General features: G+C 39.6%; 1 protein-coding gene across 1 annotated transcript in view; it reads left to right on the forward strand.

The window, feature by feature from the left end:
* The window catches only part of TMEM131 (transmembrane protein 131), a 94,016-nt gene extending 70,670 nt beyond the window's left edge, over positions 1-23,346 (forward strand). The window contains exons 25-41 of the mRNA XM_030234209.2: positions 194-260; positions 1,193-1,344; positions 2,635-2,777; positions 3,921-4,107; positions 5,181-5,366; positions 7,331-7,489; positions 8,066-8,661; positions 11,712-11,887; positions 13,076-13,203; positions 14,433-14,557; positions 14,705-14,863; positions 15,539-15,713; positions 16,037-16,158; positions 16,265-16,361; positions 17,518-17,615; positions 18,840-19,003; positions 22,330-23,346. Coding sequence (XP_030090069.2) covers positions 194-260; positions 1,193-1,344; positions 2,635-2,777; positions 3,921-4,107; positions 5,181-5,366; positions 7,331-7,489; positions 8,066-8,661; positions 11,712-11,887; positions 13,076-13,203; positions 14,433-14,557; positions 14,705-14,863; positions 15,539-15,713; positions 16,037-16,158; positions 16,265-16,361; positions 17,518-17,615; positions 18,840-19,003; positions 22,330-22,626 — 3,031 coding nt within the window. The 3' untranslated portion in view covers positions 22,627-23,346. The remainder of the gene's footprint in view (positions 1-193; positions 261-1,192; positions 1,345-2,634; positions 2,778-3,920; positions 4,108-5,180; positions 5,367-7,330; positions 7,490-8,065; positions 8,662-11,711; positions 11,888-13,075; positions 13,204-14,432; positions 14,558-14,704; positions 14,864-15,538; positions 15,714-16,036; positions 16,159-16,264; positions 16,362-17,517; positions 17,616-18,839; positions 19,004-22,329) is intronic.
* Positions 23,347-24,408: the final 1,062 nt, after the last annotated feature.

A 24,408-nucleotide genomic window follows, 5' to 3' on the forward strand; every position in this document is an offset into this window, starting at 1 on the left:
TAAAATGTATTTATATTTCTTCCTTAACTTGATGTACAACAGGGGGGAAATAAGAAAAACTAAAATCAAGTGATGCTTTCAGATGCATATTGGTCTACCATAGATACTTGATTTGTGCTAAAATCCATAAATGCAAGTATGTCATTACCTTTCTGGATCTGTGAGAAAGAAAAAAATTGCAATTTCATTTCAGGTTTAATTTGAGTAAACCAGCTAATTTCAATCAGAGGACTCTAGAGTTCCAGGTATTCAGAAATTGTGTAAGTATTTCAATACGTTCTTGGCAATTTTAAATTCAGGTATTTTAATGTTTCAATAAGAGTTCAGTCATATATGTCTTCAAGTTTAGTTATTAGTGTGGAAAATGTAATATAAATATAGTATCTGTTGGATGTCAGGAAAGTGGGAAAAGACATAGTTCTTCAAATGTAACTAATAAAGTGACACTTTTTCTATATGTTTCCATTATATTACAACTGTGGAAGTTACAGGAAAACTGCATTTTCTCATTCTCTCACTGGCAGGATTATTTTCTTCAGTATAGTGGTTGCTAGTTCTAAAATGAGCAAAGAATTGATTATTCCATTGCTTTGGTTGATTCTTTTAAGTGATTTGAGTATTGTGGACTACTTTTAAGTGTGTGCATTTTCATATAGAGTGTGCCACCCACATCCTAAGCGCTACCTTTTTTATCTGACTTTTCCCCTCCACTTGCAGTTTGTTTTAGATTACCATTTGATGCTTATTCAGTGTCTCAAGACAAATGGCAAACTTTGCAAAATACACTTCTTTGAGTAGTTCTTCTATTTCATTTGTTTAACGATGGAAGATTCCGAGGAGAAAAAAATATTCCATAATGGTTTGATACTAATTTAGTATTCAAAATATATATGTAAGAACTTCTGATCTTTGTCTTCCCCTAGAACTTTATGAATCTACATGGGTGAAGTTTAGCTCAGTTCTGTTTTGTTGTGTTGTTCTGCTTCTCCATTAACGCAAGCAGTTTACTAATAAGTAGGGAAATTCTTGTGCTATCAGAGTTTCTGGTTAAAAAAACCAGACTATGTCATTGAGTAATATCCTTTTTTAGAACAAGACCAATTTTCTAGCTAAAATAATACCGTTTCTATCAAATATGTGTAAAAATGTCCTATTTTTGAAAGCCTTGCTTTGTTTGCCCCACCCTCTTAAGGTCCAACCACTACAGACCACTGTGGGACTTACAAAGGGCCTGGCTCGTCATTCCATTTTAAGTCTAATATTAAAACCTGGTGAGAGAAAGTCTGTCAAAGTAAAGTTCACTCCAGCTCTTAATAAAACTGTTTCATCGTTAATTGTTATCAGGTAAGAGATATTTCTGAAATGCATGTGAGTTTTTCTCTGTTTTTCTGTTTATGTATAATATCATACTTGTGATCAGCTGTCAAGAAACTATTGCTTTTACAAGAATAATTGTAGTATCCTACGTGTCTGCAAAGAGATTTAATGTAGTTGTGACATGTCTTAAAATACATATATGAATATGTATTCATATATATTCAGTCATATACATATATAAGCCACTGTTATACTTACCACACAATCACACAAGGGCTTGGTTTAGAAGGGATTTTTAAGTCATTAATTCAACCCCCCTGCAGTACCAGGGATACCTTCAGGTTTCTCAAAGGTCTCTCAAAGGTCTGTCTGATCTTGAATGTTTCCAAGGATGGGGCATCTATAACCTCTCTGGTCAATCTGTTCCAGTGTTTTAGGTACCCTCATTGTAAATGTTTTTTTCCCTATATCTAATCTGAATCTACCCTGTTTTAGTTTTAAAACCATCACTCCATTTCTGTCACTACAGGGCCTATTAAAAAGTTTGTCCCCATCTTTCTCACAGGCTCCCTTTAAGCAGTGGAGCTCCTGTAAGGTCACCAGGAAACTTTCTCTTCTCCAGGCTGAATAATCCCAATTCTCTCAGCCTCTCCTCATAGCAGAGGTGCTCCATGCCTTTGATTGTCTTGGTGCCTCTTATCTGGACTTGTTCCAACAGGTCCATGTCCTTCCTGTGCTGGGACCCCAGAGCTGGACACAGCACTGCAGGTGGGGTCTCACCAGAGCAGAGTAGAGGGGCAGAATCCCTCCCTCACCCTGCTGCCCATGCTGCTTTGGATGCAGCTCAAATGATTGACTTTCTGGGCTGTGAGTGGGCATTGCTGGGTCATGTCCAGCCTCTCACCCACCAACACATGGAGGCTTGATTTCTGAAATACATTCTACACTGTCTTGAAAGAAGAGTATCTGGTTAGAGATGCCCTTTGCAAGATAAAGCTACAATGCAACTTCAATCTTTCTAATAAAAAGCATTGAGTTCACTTTTGTGTCAGGTCTTATGCCTTAGTAAGAGATACAGTTTTTAGCTAGTATTTCACTGGGGTTTGTATTTGTATGTTATGTTGTGATTTCTTAGGGTTTTGTCTTGCAAACACTACATTTGAGACCCCTGCTGTTTACTTCCATAATGTGGGGAATTAGCTGTGGAGCAGCTATTTGAACAGGATATTTGTTCTCCAGATTTGGGATATAAACTCATGTTCTATGGAGAAGCTTTTATGAATGTTTCCCCTCACCCTTTTTTTTTTTTCCCAACAGAAATAATTTGACTGTAGTAGATGCCATAATGGTACAAGGACAAGGAACAACTGAGAGCTTGAAGGTTGCAGGCAAACCTCCTGGTCCAGGAAGTTCTTTACGCTTTAAAATCACAGAAGCATTATTAAAAGACTGTTCAGAAAGTGAGTACTTCTTGAGCTAATATGCTGAACAGAAAAGTCGTATTTTATGTGTAAAGCTTGACATGTGTGGAAATATTTTTCCCCTCTTATAGTGACCCAGAAATTCAGCTCCTTTAAATACATTAAAATTGCTACTTTATTTAGGCAGAATATAAAATATATTATGCTTTTTGTTTTTACCTGAGAACTAGGAAATAAAACAGAAGCTCTTTGTCCACTTAAATTTAAGACAGAGGAGGTAAAGTTCTTTGCATATATACTAGCAAAATGTCTAGTTCCTAAATTTAATACAAATTGGATCATGGGTGTAACTTCCTGTGTACTTCTTTTCTTCATGCCTTCATAATCTTTAAGCACATAACTATTGGGGAAAAAAGGTTGGGCATGTTCCTTGATGAAAATTAAATCCCAGCCAGATTCTACTCAGAGATCAGAGAGAGGTTTTCTGCTCTGTAGCCTCTGGCTTGCTTCTGAGAGGAGAGCAAAGAGTACTTATATTACCTAAGAAACTCGTAAAAGAGTTTTAGTTATATCTGGTATTAAAATCTGATTTGCTACTTTGCAGTTTTCCAGACATTTCTAAGTGCCATGTTAATTATTATCTGAGATTATTCTGCTTTTTGTGAGGGGTGAGTAAGAAAACTTGAAGTAAAGCTTAGTCATTGCCTTTTACCTCTTGTGGTTAGGGATTTTTTTTTTTTTTTTTTTGCTAATAAGATATATGTGGTTAAGCCATGTTTTTTTTTTTTTTTTTTCCTAAGACACACCAAAAAAGAAACAAAAAAACCCCTGTTTTAATTCTTCTCTTGCTGGGACTGTTTACAGAATACCACAACATTAAGCAGTATGTCAAAGGGCATTGCAGCTTCGGTGATTCCTTTGTGGGGCAGCAGTGCTGTCAGAGGTTAGGGGGCTTGAGTTTGTTCTTTGATAAGTTCAAGGGCTTTATAATTGTACAAGTGCCCTACCATGACAGTGATGGGAATCTGGCTGCAGAGATATGTTCCTTCAAGTTAATTTCCATGGACCTTGCTAGTCTCCTTTCTGCTGTAATACTGACAGAACTCTCTTCTGCTGTAAAATATGAATATACTGAAGGATATCTGCTTAGCATAACACTAACTACTGCTGTTTGTTTTTTAGAAATGAAATATAAGGAACCGAATTTCACACTCAGAAGAACATTTAAAGTGGAAAATACAGGGCAGCTGCAGATTAATGTGAAAACTATGGAAATCAGTGGCTACACATGTGAAGGATATGGATTTAAAGTAGTTAACTGTCAGGAATTTGCACTAAGTGCCAATGCCTCTAAAGACATTGTCATATTGTGAGTGGTTTTTCTTACATCTAAATGGAGCGTTACATTTGGAATTTTAATTTTGTTTCAGAGGAAAACTCTCTTGGTTAAATTCTGAGGCTTTTTTCTGAAGTTTTAAGTGTATAGGGGTTTTGTACAGTGTTATACAACTATGACATTTTTCTCTCTTCTTGCAAACACTATTTGATTTTTCATTTTACGATGTTTTTGTGACTGACTATATTATTACTTCTATTACTGTCCAGTAAGTATAACTTGCTATGTCGGAATAATATTACTATTTAAGGTTATATAAATGTCCCTCATTTAACTTGTGAATGCACATGGGACCTAGACCTACATATGGATTTGGTGCATTGCAGTATGAGAAGAGAGCCTTCAGTCCAAGGATTTTTTTATTGTAATGCACAGTATTTTAGTCTTGAATATTTCTTCTGTTGCCTTAATGACAATGATTGTGTAGTACTATAATTTTTTATTGTAAAAAGTCTCTGCACCAGACACTGATCTTTTAACAGTGCTTTGTTGTAAAGTTAACTATTCAGAAAATGGTATCTGAAAAGTTCAGAAGTTTCTTCTGGTCTGCAAGTGGATGTATGAAATATTGCTGCAGTGAAATAGTATTTCACTAGTATTTCTGCACAATCTTAGTTTGTGATGAGACTGTGATATAGTGGTGATGTTTTTGAAAAGTCAGGTTTGTGACTCAAAGGTGAAGTGTTTAAAAAATTTATAGCTTACACAGTAGCTGGTACCATTACTTACTTAGACCTGCTGTTACGTTTTTACTGAATTCATAGTTTTTATTAAGAGGTGTTGGAAAACCTTATTGTCAGGTATTATAACTTCATCTGGTACCTCAGGAGTAATCTAGAATCAGATGTGTTAAGCACAGGTGTTAATGAACATATTCAAACACATCTTGAGATAGTTGAAAGATACACAAGTATTTCTAAGCTGTCTGGTAATCAATGGAGTTGAATTACAAGTTTTTTAATTTATAATTTATGAGTTATAAAAATTGCCTCAAACTTTTGTGCTGTTCCTGTGAAAAGTTCTGATGTGCTTTATGTTGTTTCCAGGTTTACACCAGATTTCACTGCTTCCAGAGTTATACGTGAATTAAAATTCATCACTGCAGGAGGCTCTGAATTTGTATTTATCTTGAATGCATCGCTTCCATATCACATGTTGGCAACATGTGCTGAAGCACTGCCCAGGCCCAACTGGGAACTGGCACTGTACATAATCATCTCAGGAATAATGAGGTTGTGTGTGTGTTTGTTCTTACTGCTGTATGGGCACAAGCTGCCACTGCTCAAATATGGGTTACGCAGAAGCACATGGGTATTCAGCACATGCTCTAATCGTTGTACACTAAAATAGGGTAAAAGGAGATCAAATTGATAAACACTCCTATAGATTGAGTGAGAGCTGTTTAAGGCAAAGGAGTACTGACTTTCTGTCAAACCAAGGACAAAATAATTCACTTCTTGAATTATTTTCACTGCTTGAATCTATTTCCTTAGGTGAGATACATACTCCTCTTAGCCTTGATAATCTGTAGGGGTTTTGATAAATAAGCCAAACTTGGGACGTATTGGGTATTAAAGCACTGATAGCAGTGAATTTCTGTAGAAATGTAAGCATCCTTCTGGAGTATTGTGCTTTAGAGAGATATAAGGTAGTGACTGCAACGAGCTTAGCAGATGCCTTGGATGAATTTAGCTTTGCTGCCACTTGTAATGTGACAGACAACTGGTGATACTAATAATGGGATTTCTGAGAACCTGAAGGACATTGTTTGCAACACTGCACACTCACAGGTTTCATAGTAGGATGGTAATGCATGTTTTTTCCTCAGCAAACAGACATGTGCTAATTATACCTTGTTAAATTATGAGTTGAAAGTTCCACCATTTTCATAGTCTAACCTGTATCTATCTTTATTTGAAATCAAGAGTTATAAACCCTATGTCCCTGCTCACTTCTTGGATGTGAGACACTTTACCCCACTGCTTTTGTGCAGAGAAAACCCTAGCACAGAAACTTATCAGAAGGAGTTTTTACTTATCAGAAGCAACAAATGCTGTTTTCTTAGTGTAAAGCTTATATCTTAGTGTAAAATGTATTGGTGTTGTAGATGCCTCTGAAGAAAAACTGGTCTTTGTGTGCTGCAAATCCAAAGCATAATCACATACATGTCATATTCTTTTTTCTGCCCCTACAGTAAGTTACTGGCTCTTCCATTTTGCAGATGTTCACTTAGGCTGTCTTTCGTTGTAGGGATTAACAAAAGAAATAGAGAAGATAAAGTTACAGCCCACTTCATTTTCTTTTTGACTCTTCAGCACTTTCCTAAGTAATGCAGTGTTTAGTGAGGAAACTGTGTTTTCCAAAGTAAGAGGAAAATTTCTGTTACTTAGGAAATTTTGTGTCATCACTAACACTGCATTACTTAAAAGTGCTGAGTGAGTACTTATGTGGTTTTCTTCTATATATGTGCTAGAAATGTATAGGCTGAGTTTGGTTTTAATTCATTGACAGAGTAATGTTTGTCAGCTCATAAGTGTAGTTTGCTTGGATAATTTTATATGTGCTGTATTTGTTAGTTAGACTTTGCAAAGAATAGAGAATACTAATACCTTCCCTTACTATGTCTTTTTCCTAAAAATACAAAAATCATTCTTAGCAGCAAACTAGAGAAGAGTTCAAATATATTTTATATTATTCCAAGATTCCTGTGCATAAACTGCCTCTAACTTTTAGGATACCATCATGTATGTGTTTGCTAGTTGCCACTAAAATAACTCTTCCGTGTCACTGCAAAGCTATCCTTAATTTCTAAGACTGAACACTAGGAGTTTGTATGGTACATGTTTTTTAATTTGATAAGATGATGTTTATTTTTGCCTTCCCTAAATCACTGTTGCTTTGAATAGTTACATGCTGAGGCTCCAGGTTTTGAAGTCCAACTTTTTTTTCTTTTGGGTTAATACTCTTGGCAATTGCATGTCAGGCTTGCATCTAGCTCCCATTCTCAGTGCTGGTCATTTACTTATCATGCCAGTCTTGTGTATGTTATGTTTCTGTCAGACAAAATTCTGGTTTAGATGTAATTTTTTAGTATTTTCAGTACAGGATACAAACCTTTTGTCCTGTGTGATTAGAGTCATTAGTTTTTAAATGCTCAAAACTAGGATCTAAGGATGGCTACCTTTCTTCTCTGCAGTGTACTCTTTCTCTTGGTAATTGGAACAGCCTATCTAGAAGCTCAAGGAATTTGGGAGCCATTTAGAAGACGCTTGTCCTTTGAGGCCTCAAATCCTCCCTTTGATATGGGAAGGCCACTTGATCTCAGGAGAATAGTTGGAATTTCATCTGATGGAAAGTAAGTAAATGTTTGGGCTTCATGTGGTACTTTTGCCATTTATTTCTTTGCTTCTTTAGTTACCAGGTCAGTTAGTAATACTGCTCTGTAGAGCAGGTGAATGAATAAAGATATCCCCGCAGTTGCTTGTAAAAAGATGGCTTGGATGAAAAGATGAACTTTGTGAGGAATATTCTTTTGGGGGGAAAAAAGGGAAGGGAAAAAAAAGAAAACCAAAAACCAAATCCTGCCAAGTTTCCTGTTAATATTCTCAAAAATGAAATGTATAGACTGCAAAGAAATTACAGGCCAGAAGTTCCTACCTTAGGGTGTCCTAAGTTAAGATCATCTCCTTTCAGTGTTTCCTCCATCATATATATCAACATTCATTTTACTGTGGTTTTGTTCTGTGTACAGCAGGCGAGTGAACAGAAAATGGTAAGGGCTACTGACTTGCCAAACCAGTTTTAGGCATTTTTGCTGGTTGTATGCCAAGAATAGTATAGTTCTAGGCTTCTTTTGGATATAGTGATTCTTTTTTCATGGTGAAGAATGGAAACACTGCAAAGTATGTTTAAACATGTGTTACTCTTCCAGCTTGAATACACTTGGATCGGATTCTAATCACAGTTCGTCCAGAGGAATTTATGGAGCCGGCAGTTCGTCTTCGCGATCCGGTGCAGGGAATCATAAGCAATGCAATGCAACAGCACACCTTCACAGCAATAGAAATGTACCTGATGTTGAAAACATCAAATCCAAAACCAATTCAAGTATACCTAACAGGACTTCAGCACAAGCAGCTTCCATGCAGTCAGTAAACAGAACGGGCCCCTTTACCTTGGATTCAGGTGCCACAGCTCAGACTCATGCCGCAGGCAAAAGAGCCAAGGGGACGAGGCAGAACCAGCAGCTGATGCAGCAGCAGGCACCAGCTTTGGCAGAGCAGCCCCTCCAGCAGCCCCCGGCATCTGGGCCCCAGCAGCAAGAGCAGCAGACTGAAAGTGCTTTGCCCCAGCTCCCACTTCTCAGCCCGCCTCACAGCGAGTGTGCCAGCAGCAGAAGGCACAGCTCAGAGGATTCAGATCTCACTGGGCTCATAGAAACTATGGAAAAAGACTTTGACCACCCAGAATCCCCTTCCCCTGATGTGTTTACAGAACAGCCCCCATCTCCACTAGCAAAAAACAAAGGTAATACAATTCTGTTTTAATGGGATGACTCCCTGTGTAAACTACAGGACAAGATTTAATCAACTGTAAAGGTCATGTTTTCGTAGTGTGGGAAGGAAGTGCTTCTCTGTGGTTCCCTGCCTGTGCTGTGTGCCTGTGTCTTGAACACTTCTGTTACCTTATGGCAGTGAAGCTCGCTGTGCAGTGCTAGCTTGTCATTCTTCCTGCAAAAACGGTGGCATGTTTTGATGAAAGCAGTTGTGAATATCTAGACACCTGATTCTCCGAAAAAGAAAAATGCTTTTTGGTGCTACTCTTTTGCCTTTGGGTTGGCATCTGTCCCTCCCACCTCCATCATTTGGGCTTGGAGCTCAGGGTTGAGGAAAGAAAAAGGAAGTTGTCCTAGTGTATTGTGAAAAGTGAGGCAGAGAGAAAGGGAGGAGGGGAAGAGGGGGAGAGATGGGTAAATAGCCCCTGTGGTATTGTTTGGGAATGGAATTCTTCATGCCCAGACTTGCAGTTGTAGAAAATCCTTAATGTCAGGTGGTCAGCAAATTAATATAAGGCACCTGTGTTTATACATTACATTCATTTTTGAATGAGGCTAGAGTTGAATTGGGCTTGTTTATCCATATTTCCATTTGTGTAGTGCTTAAAATAATGAATTGAATTTCATATATTGGATATGTTTAGACTTTTGAAATTATGTCAGTTATTGCCTTCTTATGAACACTTCTTGAAATAGGATTTCTAATTATGATTTTTGCATTAGCAATTTCAATTACATCCCAGAGTTACGTGTTTATTTAGTGTTAATATGTTTATTTCTAAAGAATTTTTCATTTTTTGCTACCAACACTTGTACAGAAATGGCATTTTGCTGCTTATTAGAGATAAAGTTAAGAAAATGAATCATGGGAAGGCGTATAAACACTGCAACATCTGTAAGATTGTGCCTCACCAAAGGCAAAGGCTTCACTCTGTTAGGTGGTAATGAGTAGAAAGTTCTTAATTAGTTCAGAGTGGATGTTAGGATGTGTTTTGACTTTTAAAGTGGAGACTCTGAAGTAGTGAGAGGTTTTGGTGTCACACTGAAATATACTACTGTGTTTCTGGGCTGTTGTGTTTTTAGTTTTCAGGGATAGGTGGTTGGGAGAATTAAGAGAGCTGCCATCAGTTTGTCAGATATTCATTCCATAAAGGCTAAATAGGACTCCAGAAGGGGATGTGATGTTAGGGAGGTTTCATGGATGGTGTCCGTAATGGCAAACAGTGCAATGTTGGAGGTCTGGAAAGCAAAGTGTCTGTGAGGATGCAACATTCTCATGGGTTACATACATGGGTGTGCAGTGGACTGATCCAGTCCATGTACTGAATGCCTGAAAGCACTTTGGAGTGCATCTTCCATTTCTAGCTCCCCCTAAGAAGGAAGCAGCTTTTGCACTTGAGAGCTCTTTGTCATGCAGCTGCATGCAGTATGTGGAGATCACCAAGTTTGATTTCATAAGCATATTCCCACTCCAGATTATGTAGTGTGCCCATTTCCATTGGTCCTCTTTAAAAATGTAAAAGCTTAAAACCATAGGGGAAGTTCCATAATCTCTCTGCACTAATCACAAACTTTTGCAGAAGCAGTGGCTTCTGGACTAAAACTGTCTGTCATAAGACCCTGTGCAGAATTGCTGTCTCATATAGTCTTCTGTTTCAGCTTCCTAATACTTGATCCTAGCAGACTGCAGTGGAGGCTGTGTTAGATTTTTGTGAAACAGCTGCTTTATGTTACATTTTAATGTCATGATAACATTTTACATTGATTTTCTAATTATGAACATTAAACTGTTTAGCAATGCTGAATGCAGACTACATTTCAAGCAAATTTTGGAATGAGGCCTTCTGAGGCCCAGCCAAAATGCCCCCAATATGCTGGAAGCCAACCTTGAAAAAATGTTAATAGGAAGTTCTACTTGTTTTTACATATCTATTTGCATTCACACTAGAAAGAATATTTTTATCTCCAATACTTTTGTTGTCCTAGATACTGAAAACACTGATACTTATGTCTTAAAAAACAAAGTTTGAAGGCACTGGTATGTATCTGGTATTTGCCAAAATACTGAAGGCAAATTTCTGGTTTGGTACAAACTTAATCATTTTGCCAAATGAAATATAACAGCTGTCAGGGTGCTTCCAGTCTCAATTCCAGCTCGAGCTGGTACAAATTCCAGAAGAGGCAGAATCCAGTTATTCAGCACAGGTTACTGGAGTCTTTTATCTGAGTGAACAGTTAAATCCATCCAGGAGGCTGTATGCAGGCACTGTGTGGCTCATAAATGAGAGTGCTTATTTTGAAGAGCAGTATCACAAGAAGGATCCTATGACTAAAGGCACATACTACACATAGTAAGGCATAAGACTGTTGTGAAAGCTCAAATCCTGTGAGAGTACAGCAGCAGGTAATGGTAAGCTCATGAAGACTCTGAACACACATGCACAGTTGCTTTGCATTGAGAACAGTCCACTTTGAAGGAATAAAATATGTCAGAAGAAGAAAGTATACTTGGGTGTGAGATTTTCAGGTTTTGGTCATTTTGGTTTTTTACCTCTTTGCTAGACAAATACTGTAAGTGATTTTTCTTGTCCACACTCATCTTGTTTCAAGTTGTTTTCTTGGGTTTTTTTTTCAACTGACAAGCATGCTGATCATTTCTGTTCTTCATTTGTTTGGATGACAGAGCTTTTGGCATCCTCAGAAATGTATGTTTAAATCTAATGTTGTGTGGTTAAACTGTCAGATTGGATTCTATGGTGTTTAAAAGGAATGCCAGGAACAGAGCAGAAAGGACTTCTAGGCAATCAGGTGCCCACATGCACAGAGGCAATGGGGACACAGCTCAGGAGCATAAATGTGGTGATCATTAGAGTGCTCCTTTTGCTCACACTTGGTGGTTGGTGTGTCATAACAGGCAACAAACTTCAGAGGCTTAAGCACATGGGGTAGCCTCTGAAACAAAGGGAACTCTCCTGTCTCTGAGCACTGCTGCTGAGCATCTGAAGCATCCATATCTTTCTAGGAAAAGGGAAAACGATTCAGCGAAAGGCTAAGCCACAGAAGAAGCGGGAAGAAAAGGACAGAAGAGGGAAAGGAAAGCAACAGGAGGATGAGCTGAAGGATTCCTTGGCAGATGATGACAGTTCTTCAACCACAACAGAAACCTCCAACCCAGATACAGAACCACTTCTCAAAGAGGTACGACACTGCTGAGAAAAGGAGGCCCTTGTATGGCCGTGTGTCACCTGTTGGGGTAGGAGCATGGTCTCTCTCCCCCACACCATTCTCATATAATACCTAATAAAGGAAGACTGTTAATTAAAAAGCACTTTTCCCAATTCTTGCCTTCACTGTATCAAATTTGCACCTCTGAGTGTGAACATGCTTGAGCCCTGTAGTCTCAGGACTAAAAATGCCCAGGTGCCCGTGGCTTGAATTAGCCAACAGCTGTCAGCAGCATTGTGTGATTATCTCCTGGCCTGTTGAATTTGCAGAATAAAATGCCAAAGTGTGGATGCTAATTTCATTCAGTAATTAAGGTGCATGCTAAATCATGCCTTTTGCCAGTTATAAAGGCTCAGATCAATGGTGGTAGCTTGTCAGCACATAGTTAACTTAATTACCTTATACAATACCCCTGCCTTTGCTTAATTTATTCAGTTCACATGCTCCAAGGTAATAAACTAATGTCTGTAATTTGTGTAGTGGTTGGATTGTCATAGACATTTTGTCTTAAGGCAAACTCTGACAAAGGAGAGGTACTTCCAAAGGGAAGAAAACAAATCCTATACTTCGATATCTTAAATTTTAACTTTGTAAAAGACAGGGATTATAGCTGTGGGAGAAAAGAAATCCATGGCCTATATTTTAAATGTTACAGTTTAGTAAGTTGTCTATTGAAAGTTACTGTTGATGTTTTCAGGATGGCTATTTGAGAATATACTTGTATTTAGAAAGTCTTAGAAGTGTGGTTAAAGAAAATAATAAATTGAATGGTGAAGTTGCTCCTATTATTTGCTTTGTTGGAGAGTGTGTTTTAAGTAGCCTGGACTGCATGCAGCAGATGCAGTAAAGGTCTCAGTACAAAGCTAGCATCATATTAGGCTAGCATCATTGGAGGCTGTGGCCAGGGGAGCTGTGTATTTGCAAACATCAGATCTCCTTGAAACTCATTAATTTGTTATTTCCATTTCTGCTTCTCGAAATAGAAAAAATAGAAACCATATTTTATAGGCAAACCATTAAGTCATGAAAAAATACTTGTAATACTGAAAAAATGTTCATGTTTTCCAGCAGCATTCTTTCCTCTGCCCTCTTCATATGTGTTCTGATGCAAGAGGGACTTCGCTTTTCATTATTATTAATGTGACATTATGTCTTTTATAGGAACCCGAAAAACAAAAGGGAAAAGTTATAGCAGAAAAACCTGAAAATGAAATAGTCCCAGTAAAACAGAAAACCAAAAAAGTGCTTACAAGTATCAAGAAAGAAATCCCTGTAGATGTGAAAACCAGGTAAGCATGATGAAGGCTGTTTAGTAGGGAAAGTATGATGTTTAAAGGGAAGATGGATTGATAAAAATATCTGTATTTGACTGTTGTAGCTGCCAGTTTGGCAAACACCAATAGCAGGTATCTTTGAGCAGCTTCCTCTTCCTTCCTGATGTCAGGGAATATCTGAATCTTGCAAATATTAAATTAGTTAATGGAAACACAGCACATAAGCAAGAGCTAAATCCAGTGATGAAAGTCAGGCGAAGCGATGTTAAGTTTTTTATAACAGGTATTGCATACAAAACATGGGGTTAATGATTCTAGGGGCAGCACACTGAGCCAGCATTAATGAGTGCCTTTGGCTGCCCTTGGGAAACTGTGGCCTCAGTTTCCTTTTTCATATCATAGAGTAAGGTCAGTCTTGGATGCTCTATTGAAAGAGGCTGCTGCCACTGCCAGTCCCCGTCCCTTACTGGCGTGTGGTTGATTGCAGAGCATAGATAGGGGGAAGCATGAAGAATCTTAATGTTACTATAGCTAGTTTATTCCAAAATAGTATTGTGAAATCAGATTGGTACCCAAGTGCCACAAAAGTAAACTTTACCAAATGGAGGTATGGTATATGAGCTGTGTTTTTCCTGCTGTAATTAATAGTAGACTGAGTTTACAGTTAGAAGAAATTAATATTCAAAATATTTCTGAAAACATTGCCTGGCAATGTTTTCTCCTTATTTATTCTTACAATTATGTACTTTGCTTTATCTTATAACTCACAAGTTCATTATGTATGACACTTTTCAAAGGCCACAATGACAGCTGGCTTGGAGTTCTTCTGCAAGAAACAGGGAAAATAGTTCCCCCCTAGAAGGTTTGATAGAAAGAATCAAATACCTGGAGGAAAAGACCAATATACAGCCAATTGAATTTGGTGGTACATTTAAGTAGATTTATATTATTGATTAAAAAACAGTCCTGTATATTTAGTTCAACATTGTATTAGGAGCATGGGATCTGACAGGGGTGTATGGGGTAGAGTAGAAACAGGGCAGCTGCCATTTCTCGTTGCCTCTGTGTAATCAAATGGGTTTTGTAATCCAGGAGCTCCAGGGTGAAAGCTACTTCTGGAACATGAGTGAGCCTAGTACAATGTGTGGAGCAGTGTGGGTCATATATGTGTGTGTGTGTGTGTGTGTATTTAAAAGTGCTTTTCAGTACTTTAGAGCTTTGAAATAATTTCTGTTTTCTTTTAGTCCCTTGGAATTGTCTTATACTCCCCCACTGGAAAACAAGCAGCGCAAAACCTTTCCATCCAAGATCTCTACACCACACCTTTTGTCGAGTAGCTCTAAATCAAGAAACCTCCCCAAAACAAGAGGTAGTGTGAGGCTGTTTTTTGTAAATACATCAAGAGTTTTATATCATTGTCTTTATCCCCTCCTGAGTGCTTAATTCTAAGTCTGGTGTGAGAAGAAAACTACTCAGTTTTTTATCCACACACTTGGTTTTTCTTTTGTTTTAATAGGTCCAAGCAGTAAGTTAATGGAGAACAGGCCATCAGTATTAGCAAAATTTCTCCCCAGTGGTTCTGCACAGGAGCTAGGAAACACCAGCAGCTCAGAAGGAGAAAAGGATTCACCACCACCAGAGTGGGACTCTGTGCCTCTCCACAAAGCTGGCAGCTGTAAGTAATCACTAGACAATGGCAGAATGAGTGCTCTGCAATTAATATCTGTAGATAGGCTTGATCTGTTTATAGATCTTCCTGTCTCCTTTCCACTGCATAGATGAGCTCCATTTTTCTGCTGTAGGCCCCATATTGGTAGCATCTGTTGTGATTTGGGAGGTTTGAAAATGGTGTGGGCAGAACATAGGTCACTCTGCAGCTCTCCAGTGATGAACAGGATTCAGAAGCTGCTGGAGAAAATTTAGAAAATTATAATTACTGCTCAAAAAAATATATTCTACAATAGATGGGGTTTTGCTTGGTCAGGTCTGCTCCAGCCAAATTTGGAACTAATTAGATTATTTGTCCTTGAGAGGGAACCCTAAAAACACCTTAATGCAGTGGTTATCTTGGGACACTGTTAGAATTTTTGTGGTTGCATTGTAAATCCCTTGTGTGGGAACCAACTCACCTCCTCCTGGTTGTTTGTGTTGCAAATCAGTCCCTCTGAAAATAAACCGCAGACCTAAATAACCATAGGTGAACACAGAGAAGGAGCTGCTGCTTCCATCACTGGGAGCAAGCAGCCTTTCTCATAAGTCCTCCATTTGACCAGAAGGGATAGCAGAAGTTTGAGAAGCCTTTGCTGCAGTGTAAATCCTACAGGAAGATGTTTTGTGTTTCCCTTTATAGCCACAGACAACCTCTATAAGCTCTCTCTGCAAACCCTGAACGCAGACGCCTTCCTGAAGCAGCGGCAGCCCTCTCCAACACCCGCCTCTCCATCTCCCCCTCCTCCTGCCACATCCTTTGCTTTCGGGCCGCGGGCAGGCACTTACAGCAGCATCGTCAACAGCAGCTGCAGCAAGTGAGTCCAGATTCTGCCTCCTACTGATTTCCCAGGCACTGAGCACTTGTGGAGCTATGCTTCACAGGGGGCATCTCCCTATCCTCAGACCTGTTTCCTCTTCCCATGGAAACTGCTTTTCTACAGATACGCCACTGTGCATGTCTTGCCTTGCTGTACAACATGGTAGGTTGGAAAAAATGTGCAATGACATGAAACTGTTAAGCTGTTATAAGCGTGTTCTTGAATGTAGCTTAAATTGCTGCTTTTTAAATCAAGCTACTGAAATCCAAAACCTTACTCTTTTTTTACCCTCTTATTTTTTGGTTTCTTTCTCATTTTAGTGAAACAAAAAACAAGCAGCCTAATGGTACCAAACATAAGCTGGCAAAGGCAGCTTCTCTTCCAGGCAGGAATGGAAACCCCACATTTGCTGCTGTAGCTGCAGGTTATGACAAAAGTCCAGGTACTAGAATCAGTTTGGAGTTCTTAATAATTCCAAATATTTCCTGAATATTCTGTTATTTTGCTGGGGTTTGTTTTACTCATTTTTTACATGCATATTCTTGCAGGTGGCAGTGGTTTACCAAAGGTTTCTCCAAGCAAGGCAGATGTTTCCAGCAATATCAGCATTTCCCACACAGTTGTTGACAGTGATGGCTCTGACAGGTAATTTTTTTATTCTCTAGGCAAATACCTGGACCCGTAGAAAAGACGATTGAGAATTAACGGTATTTTGAAGGGAGTGACAGAATTCATTCTGGTTAGGCTTTTTTTAAACTATTTTTAAAGTCTAGGCACATTATCTCTCACCTTGCAGAAAAGTTTAGGAGTTGCAAGTGACTCAAAAGTAGAGAGAAAGATCTTCTGGATGTGATGGGAGCCTTTTCCTCCATATTCCAAGTAACTCAACATTCTGTTCCTGGGCATCCACACAATGAGAAATCAGCTTGGCCCTCTCAGTGTGCTGAGAAGTGTGTCCTAAGATCACTTGAAGGGTCACAGGCAGAGTACCTTGCTTTACAGCAAAGCCTTTCACTCCTGTTTTAACACAGAGACCAGAACTATCAGTGGGCTTTGTGCTTTCAGTAGGAGCAGGGCAGAGCTGCACTCAGTCACATTCTCTGAGGCACATGTCTTTTCTGACATTTTGGCAGTTAGTTGTAAAAAGCAGTAACCTTTCTGGAGTAGAAAAGAGACTTGAATTCAAGTTTCCAAATGTAAAGGAATTACTTTCTGAGTGAGGTTTGTGCATTGGAGTTTTTGTTTGTTTTGGTGGATGTTTAGCATTGGTTCCAGTGCTAAACAACCAGTTTAAGTTGAGTTTAACAGCTGAGTTAAGCGCTGGTTCCAGTGCTTAACTCAGCTGTTACTTTTAAGAAGCTTGTCCAAGGGTGTATTTGTATCCCTTCCAAGTCACTAAATTTTATCTGCTTAAGAAAAAAACTGTACCATGCCTTGGACTCCATGAGTTTTCTGAACAACTGATCAAAATAGCAACTCTCATGTTTGTTTGATACTCATTCTACGGATTAAAGAGCACTGTCTTTATTATTGTGTTACTCCAAGGTGGGTGTATACACAGGAAAATGTTTATCACCAAAATCTATTGTTAAAAGAAAACCAAACTTATTTCCTAACTCTTGATCACCATTAATTATTTTTTTCGTATGTTTAACTATATATTTATATATAGATATAGATAAATATAATAGTTAAATATATGTACACACGTACTTTTGTCTATAGATCAGTAAGTCAATATTGTCAATAGAATTGTGTTAATAAGTAGTGTATTGCCTTCCTGTTCCTCTGTAAAATGTAGTTCGGGTTTGTGGAGTCCTATCAGCAATCCCAGCAGTCCTGATTTCACACCTCTCAACTCCTTCTCTGCATTTGGACACTCTTTTAACTTAACTGGAGGTGAGTTCTCCTGTTCAGATATTTTTCCATATTCAAATACAGGTAGAGAGATATTGTGTCTTCATTCCACTGGTCTAAATACAGTGTTTCCATCCTCACTCCTAAAAGGAAAGGCTATGTAGGAGCATTTGTTAAAAATTTGCTGTTATATTCTGAGTTTCACTCCAGAGAAAGTGAAATCTCACAGAGTGCTTGATGGACTGAAAATGCTTGGGTTTGGAGTTTCTCTGCTGCAGTAAAATTTCTGGGTTTTGGGGGTTATTTCCTTAGTCTTCTTCCTCTCCATCCCTCCCCCAAAACTTTACTGTAGGTCCCACAAATGTGCCAGTAGGCCTGTGGTTTCCTGAGCATAAACACCTGCCTAAAACCATGGCTCTGTTAAGTGAGGCAGTAGCCCGGCCCTCGTGTTGGTTTCCTCTTGTGTTTTCCTGCAGTATTTGTATAACTGCACAATGAACTGGTGCATACTAAACCCAGCAATTAATTAATTAATGTACTTAAATATTTGGGTAAATTTCCATCAATGTAATAGAGGTGGCCAGGCATTGAAATTGCAGGGTGTGGATGCTCTGTGTACTTGGGCACGTGTGGTGTGTTTTGAGGTGGCTGAAAAGATGATAAGCAAAGTAAACTTTGGATGTGGCATCGGTGTCTACTGATAAAATGCTATTTACTGCAACAGTTTGTCTGCTGGAAATGCAAACAGTGGCAGCTGCTGCTGTGGGTTCTTTCTTCTTTATCAGCAACACTTGGCATCCGTGGCTCTGAGGGCATCAGTAAAAGGCCTGGGATCAGTTCTGTGTGTGAGAAACAGGCAAGCCATGACTGCTGGTGCTCCCTTTTCCTTCTCATAGCAGAGATGTAGTGAGGGCTGGGGCACTCCCAGTGCTGCTTCTTCCCAGGAGTCACCTGGAAAGGGGGTGCTCCAAGGCAAAGAAGTGCTGCAGTCACAAAGAACTGCCAGGACTCTGAATGCTGCTGTGCTTAGGCTGAACTGAATTACTCACAGCACGGATTCAATTCTTTCCCCACTATAACCATGACAAACTTTGTGGCCCTGTCTGATGCTGGTTACATGAGATGAGATTTGTATTACTGTGTGACCTCTTCTAATATCACTGCAGCAGGATCTGCTAGAAAAATAGGGGAAATAACAGTGAAAAGTATTGCTCTTGGGAAAAGAGGAAGAGTAATGTACTCATTTTTACTTCATTTTATTTTTAGAGGTTTTTAGCAAGCTTGGTTTAGCTCGATCTGCTTATGGGCAGGATGTTCAGAGAAACTGGAATGAGTTCAATAATGTTCCATCATCCATCTGGGATCCTTCAGCTACAGATTCTGTACCATCCTGGCCAACAAGCTCAAGTTCCCCCACTCATACAACTGCAGTAAGTATTCAGTCCATCCAAATACAATGGTTTATTACTGTTACCAACCTGTTCTGTATGTGCCATATAATTTAATTCAGAGGATTTGGGGATGAAAAGAAATAAGGTGAAGAATAAAAGAAGAGGGAATTTACATATATTCATCTTGGTGTATTTAAGTTGATATGCCTGTTGGAAAAAGAGTTATTACTGTCCTCACTTGCAAATGATGAATCCATGTATACTGCTTCCCATAAAAATATTTGTCAAGAGCACCTTGCAGCACTTAAAAAAGTGTATTCTGCTCCCACATCCTTCAGGTTTGCTCCTGTGCCAGGGCTGGACACTGCATATGTTACTTCAGGTTTGATGGACAGTTGCAAAATAGGCAGTATGATAACTTTCACACTTTGATTCTGCTTTCTGAATGCAATATTGCACCTGTTTGTAAATTAACAAAAGGTCCCAGAAAAAACTATCTAAAAGACCTTAAATATATTCTTTTCAGTTTAGGAAAAAACACTAAAGAACTGAACACAAAGTGAAATCTTTAAACTGACTACTTATTTTGATGAAGATTTTGAGTATGGCAAGAGAAGAAGAAAAACCCCAACTTTACAGATTGTAGTGCTGCACTGTTGTCCTTGTGTCAGACTAGAGCTTATGCTGCAACAGCTGTATTCACTGCCAGCTGAAATTCTTTTTCATGTTGACTTCTGAAAATGTTTTTGTAGTGAGTAAGAGGCAGTGTTTACTTCACCTGGGAGCAGTTCAGATAGAGTGGGGGAAGGCAGGGACAGGGGAAGCCAAAGAAGGTCACACAGCTTCTTATAGACACAGGCTTGCAGATTCCCACCCTTGTCATGTGGTTACAGCCAGAGCTGGAACCTCACTGAAACTATGTAAGGAAAGATGTTTGGATTTTGGTCACATGGAGGGCAGGTTCTCAGCATTTGATAGAGGGAGGGCTTGAGGACAACCAGAACAAGCTTTCTAGCTCTCAACTCGTATTTCCCAGCTGCTTCTGAAAAATATTTAGAAGTGTGCTTCAGGAAGCATCAAGATGGAAGCCAGACAAATGATATAGAAGAAGTGTCAGGTACTCCATTTAAGTACTTTGATTTGGGAGGAGATATTTTAGGAGCTTACTCAAGGAGAAGATCACATAAACAAGAAGCAAGCAGCAAACTGACTGAAATACTCAAGGCTATTATAAATTATAGGGGTATTTTCAAGTGGGTATGGCGAGCCAGAACAGGAAAGCTTGGCTTTTCCTCTTACTGAGCCTCCTTGCTCTAGGTGCCTGATAAGAGAGCAGGTACGAGGCCAGGGCCCTGCCCCTTCCTCTGTTCTGGGACAAGAGCCAAAGCCATTGTTGCAAACAGCACTTAGGCAGTGGCTCCTGTGTTACCCCTTTTCTAGGAAGGTTTCTGGCGAGTAGATTTTGGTTGTTCTCCTTCCTTATTCCTCTTGCTTTCTCTTTGTATGCACAACTCTGCTTCTGTGCTTCTCCCCTCAGCCTGGCTGCCTTGCTGGTACTTCTCCCCAGGTTTCTTTCTAACCTCATTCTCCTACTCCCCATTCCTCTGTTTCTCTGTGTGTAGTTCTGCCTGCCAGCCACTTTGTACCTTCCTCCACCAGCCTTGAAAGGGCATAGCAGGTGCTCTTCTCTGCTGTTCTTTTTCCTGCTTGCGCTTGCTTCTGATTTATGAGTAAGCCTTTCTATCACAATCTCCCAAACACTTTTGGGACAAGTAGGAGCAAATAGTTCCTGCTTCTTGCCTGCAGCAGGAAATAGGGTGGACTTTTAGTGTGTTAGGGTAGGTTCCCGAGCAGCAGAGCGAGTGTTTCATGCTGTAGGCTTAGTAGTCTAAATGCTGGCATAGCTTAAATATAACCATTTATTTATGTGACAGTAGTACACTGTGACCCTGGTCTGGCTCAGTTTCTCAGTGACATCATAGACTCCTGATGTTGTTGGCCTGGTTAACCCCCAAATAATGCTCAGAACTCTTGGTAGCAAATTTTGTGGTGTGTTAGCATCCAGCCAGTTTCAGGTATGATTAGACTGTCTTCTTCATTCCAGAGCAGAGAATAAAAACCTAAAAGGAAGAAATTTTCAGATTCTACCTTGTTTTCTTTCCTAAAGGGATTTTTATTTAAATCTTCAGATGCAGGGTATACTGATACTGGTTAACCTTTAGTGTGTGTTATCTGAGGGCAGAGATCTTGGAAAGGGGTGCCCTATCTCCAGCCACTAAATCCAAACATAAGGATGCTTGTACCTAACAACACTTACTCAACAAGTCTGCCTTTTGGGTGTATCAAGTTTCCAGTGTATTTGCAAATTGAATTTACAGCTTATGTACATTAAATCTGTTGACACTGGGTTATGTAGTGCCAGAAGCCTACATGTAGCAGGTTCTGTGCTAATATTAGCAGAAAGTTATGCTAACCTTTCTCATCTCCATCTTTGGCTGCTTCCTGGTATCACTTTCCACCACACCACGGGTCAGGTTCCTCTGCTTGCTGTTTGCTACTGTTTGGGCTTTAGTAAAATACAGTTGAGAGAACCTGGGCCTTGTGTCCCTGCATATATTCTCTAGGCTTCCTGTACCTGTCTTATATATCTCAGATGCATTTGTGAGGTGCTGGAACTCACCTGCATCTGCACCATGACTATTTGTCAGAGACTTCCAAGTGTCTTGGAGCCAGGACAGACTTTATGGAATTCAGTGATAATTGGCCAGTTCTCCTATCCCCTCTCCCTTCATCTGGAGAAATTCTGTGTGGGGAAAAAGTACATACTGGGAATATGGAATAGGTACAGTGGGACTGAACACGAGTAGATTCATCCAAAACAGACAAGGTCTGACTACAGGGCGATAAATCTGCAAACAACAAAAAAGATGAAAAAAGGACTTTGCTGTTATCTTTCATTGCAACTTTATTTTTTTTTTTTTTTGGAGTCTTGAACCATGTTTATTTACCTCATCTAACTAGTTTGTTTAAGCGTAAGTGTTCTGGCCCTTGTGTGTTGAGCACTCCTAGTGCTTAAATTAGCTCTGCTATGGGGATGTCTCAGCTGCAGTGAAAACAACTTGAAAGCTGCAACGCGACTGCGCCCTGCAGCCTGTGCAGCTCCTGGAGCAGTCAGCTGCAGGAGCAGTGTGGTTCCTCTGGGCAAGCTCTAGTAAAGAGAGGTCAGAGCTCTGTGTGGCAGTGAGGATGGGATTCCAGAGGAGGATTCTTGATGCTGCTGCTCAGATACTTTTATCTTGGGGGGCTGGAAGGTGGAAATTGAGGCTTACCAAACAGCCACTTTCCTTGCTCTGTCTTTACTACAGTCAATCCTGGGCAACCCCAGTGGCCTGTGGTCCACCACTCCATTCAGCAGTTCCATTTGGTCAAGTAATCTCAACAGTGGCCTTCCCTTCACCACTCCAACAAACGCCTTGTCAGGCATTGATCTCATGGGTAGTGAAAACTCCACCGCTGCTCCGCCGCCGCCCGCTGCTGCCACCGTTGCCAATCCTGCCGAAGACATGGGACAGACCTACAATCCCTGGAGAATTTGGAGCCCAACAATTGGAAGAAGAAGTTCAGATCCTTGGTCAAATTCACACTATCCTCATGAAAACTAAAGCAAAAAGAAAGAACTCTTATCCAGGTCATGATACAATTCTGAATGCAAATTTTTGAAGCGTCGTTTTCAGGCCGTTGCTTCCCCCAGCCCCAGTCCCCCATCAGTCATGCTTTCATCACTCGCTCCTTTTCAAAGTCTGTCCTGTGATATGGTAGTGTGAGATTGCAGATAAGCTTGGAAATGTCTGGGTGTGGTCACAAATCCCAACTACAGCTAAAGCCTGTAAATATGAACAGTTTCACTGGTTTCATATTTTACCATCTGCCATCTTTATTTAGGAAACAATTTGAACTCTAAAATGGTCCTGGCATGCAATACTTTCATGAAAAGTTTGGGTTTTTAAATTTTTTCCAGTGTTATCCTCCAAGTTCTAATTTAAAATCAAAAGGCACTCACTTTGTGCTAAAATGCAGAGTATTTTTTTAAAATAAGGCTGTCTTTGTTAACACAAGTTGTAAGAATGTAAAAAAGGAAAAAAATCAACAAAAAATACCAACAAAACCAACACAAAACCTTAAGAGCAAAGTGGCTGAATGTAAGAGCATTCTGTTGAGACTGTAATACACTTTATGCTGTTTGTACATTTGTAAACCTGAATGCATTTTTAAGTTGAAGTGAAATGCACACAGCCAAGACTTGTGCAAGAAACAAGATACCACGTGCATTTCTTACAGATACAACTTTGGGTTGTACTTTAAAATAAATACGCTTTTTTCAAGATTTGTCTCCTGTAGTTCTGTTCCCCTTGTATTTTCTGAACTTGTGTGTTCATGACTCCACTTGGCAAAGAGTTTGTGCCAAAATCTACTGCACACAGAGCCTGTGTTACCAGAAACTTCGCTGCAGATGAAACCTGGCTTCTCAACAGTGTGGGTTTGTATCGCAGCAGAGAATAGAAACTGTTTTCAGGGTTATGCAGTGCCACCCACTTGAAAATTCACTGGATAGCAAAAAGTTGGAAAAATATCTACATTCTTGAGTTTCCAGGTATCAGGCATAAGAGCAGCTGCTGTTTATGCTACACCCATACCTTTGTAACACTGTTCTCACATGGGTCTGAACAAGAATGTTACTATTCTTAGATATGATTTATCTGTCCCTGTAAGGTGCCTGTTTCCATTCATTAACAGTAAGGCAAGCCCCAGTGAGTACATATATTCATCTGAGCTGAAGCCAAGTAAAAATGAACTCTTCCATTGCCAGAAACTATTAAAAGACACTAGCACTGTAAATTTACTTAGGACTCAGTGGCACTGCTCCCAATTTACAATAGCAGGTGTTTATCAGAATCCATCCAGTAAAAGAGTAAGAACTTTATATTTTAGTTAATACTCCTTCTAGCATAAAGGTTATGTATGCAACAAACTATGACTGTCCCATTTATTTAACCAAGGGAACCCTTTTCCAGCTTGCTTTAAGTGAACAAACTCTCCAGGTGTCAGGCTGCTGCCGTCCTGATGCCACCAGCAGAAGCTCAGAGATACAGATCTCCTGAATAGGAACCTGCTGTAACTCCTTTGTTCTTAAAATTTTGAGTACTTCTAGAGCCGTGCCAGGTCATGAAATGTTCAACTTGGATTTGTATGCAATTTCCCTCTGAGTAACTGAGCAAACAGGTCTCTTACTGTGTGAAAATAAAGAATAAGCAGTTAAGCTCCTGACGTGCCAGGGCATGCCTCTCTGCAAATGGAGCTTGGGAAGATAACTAGCAGTAACTTCAAGGTGAAGGGAGCTGCTTAAGGTCATATGCCACCTCTTTTACCCAGCAGCTGTTTACATT

The sequence above is a fragment of the Serinus canaria genome, chromosome 1 (assembly GCF_022539315.1).
Source record: "Serinus canaria isolate serCan28SL12 chromosome 1, serCan2020, whole genome shotgun sequence".
In the NCBI taxonomy this organism is placed as follows: Eukaryota; Metazoa; Chordata; class Aves; order Passeriformes; family Fringillidae; genus Serinus; species Serinus canaria.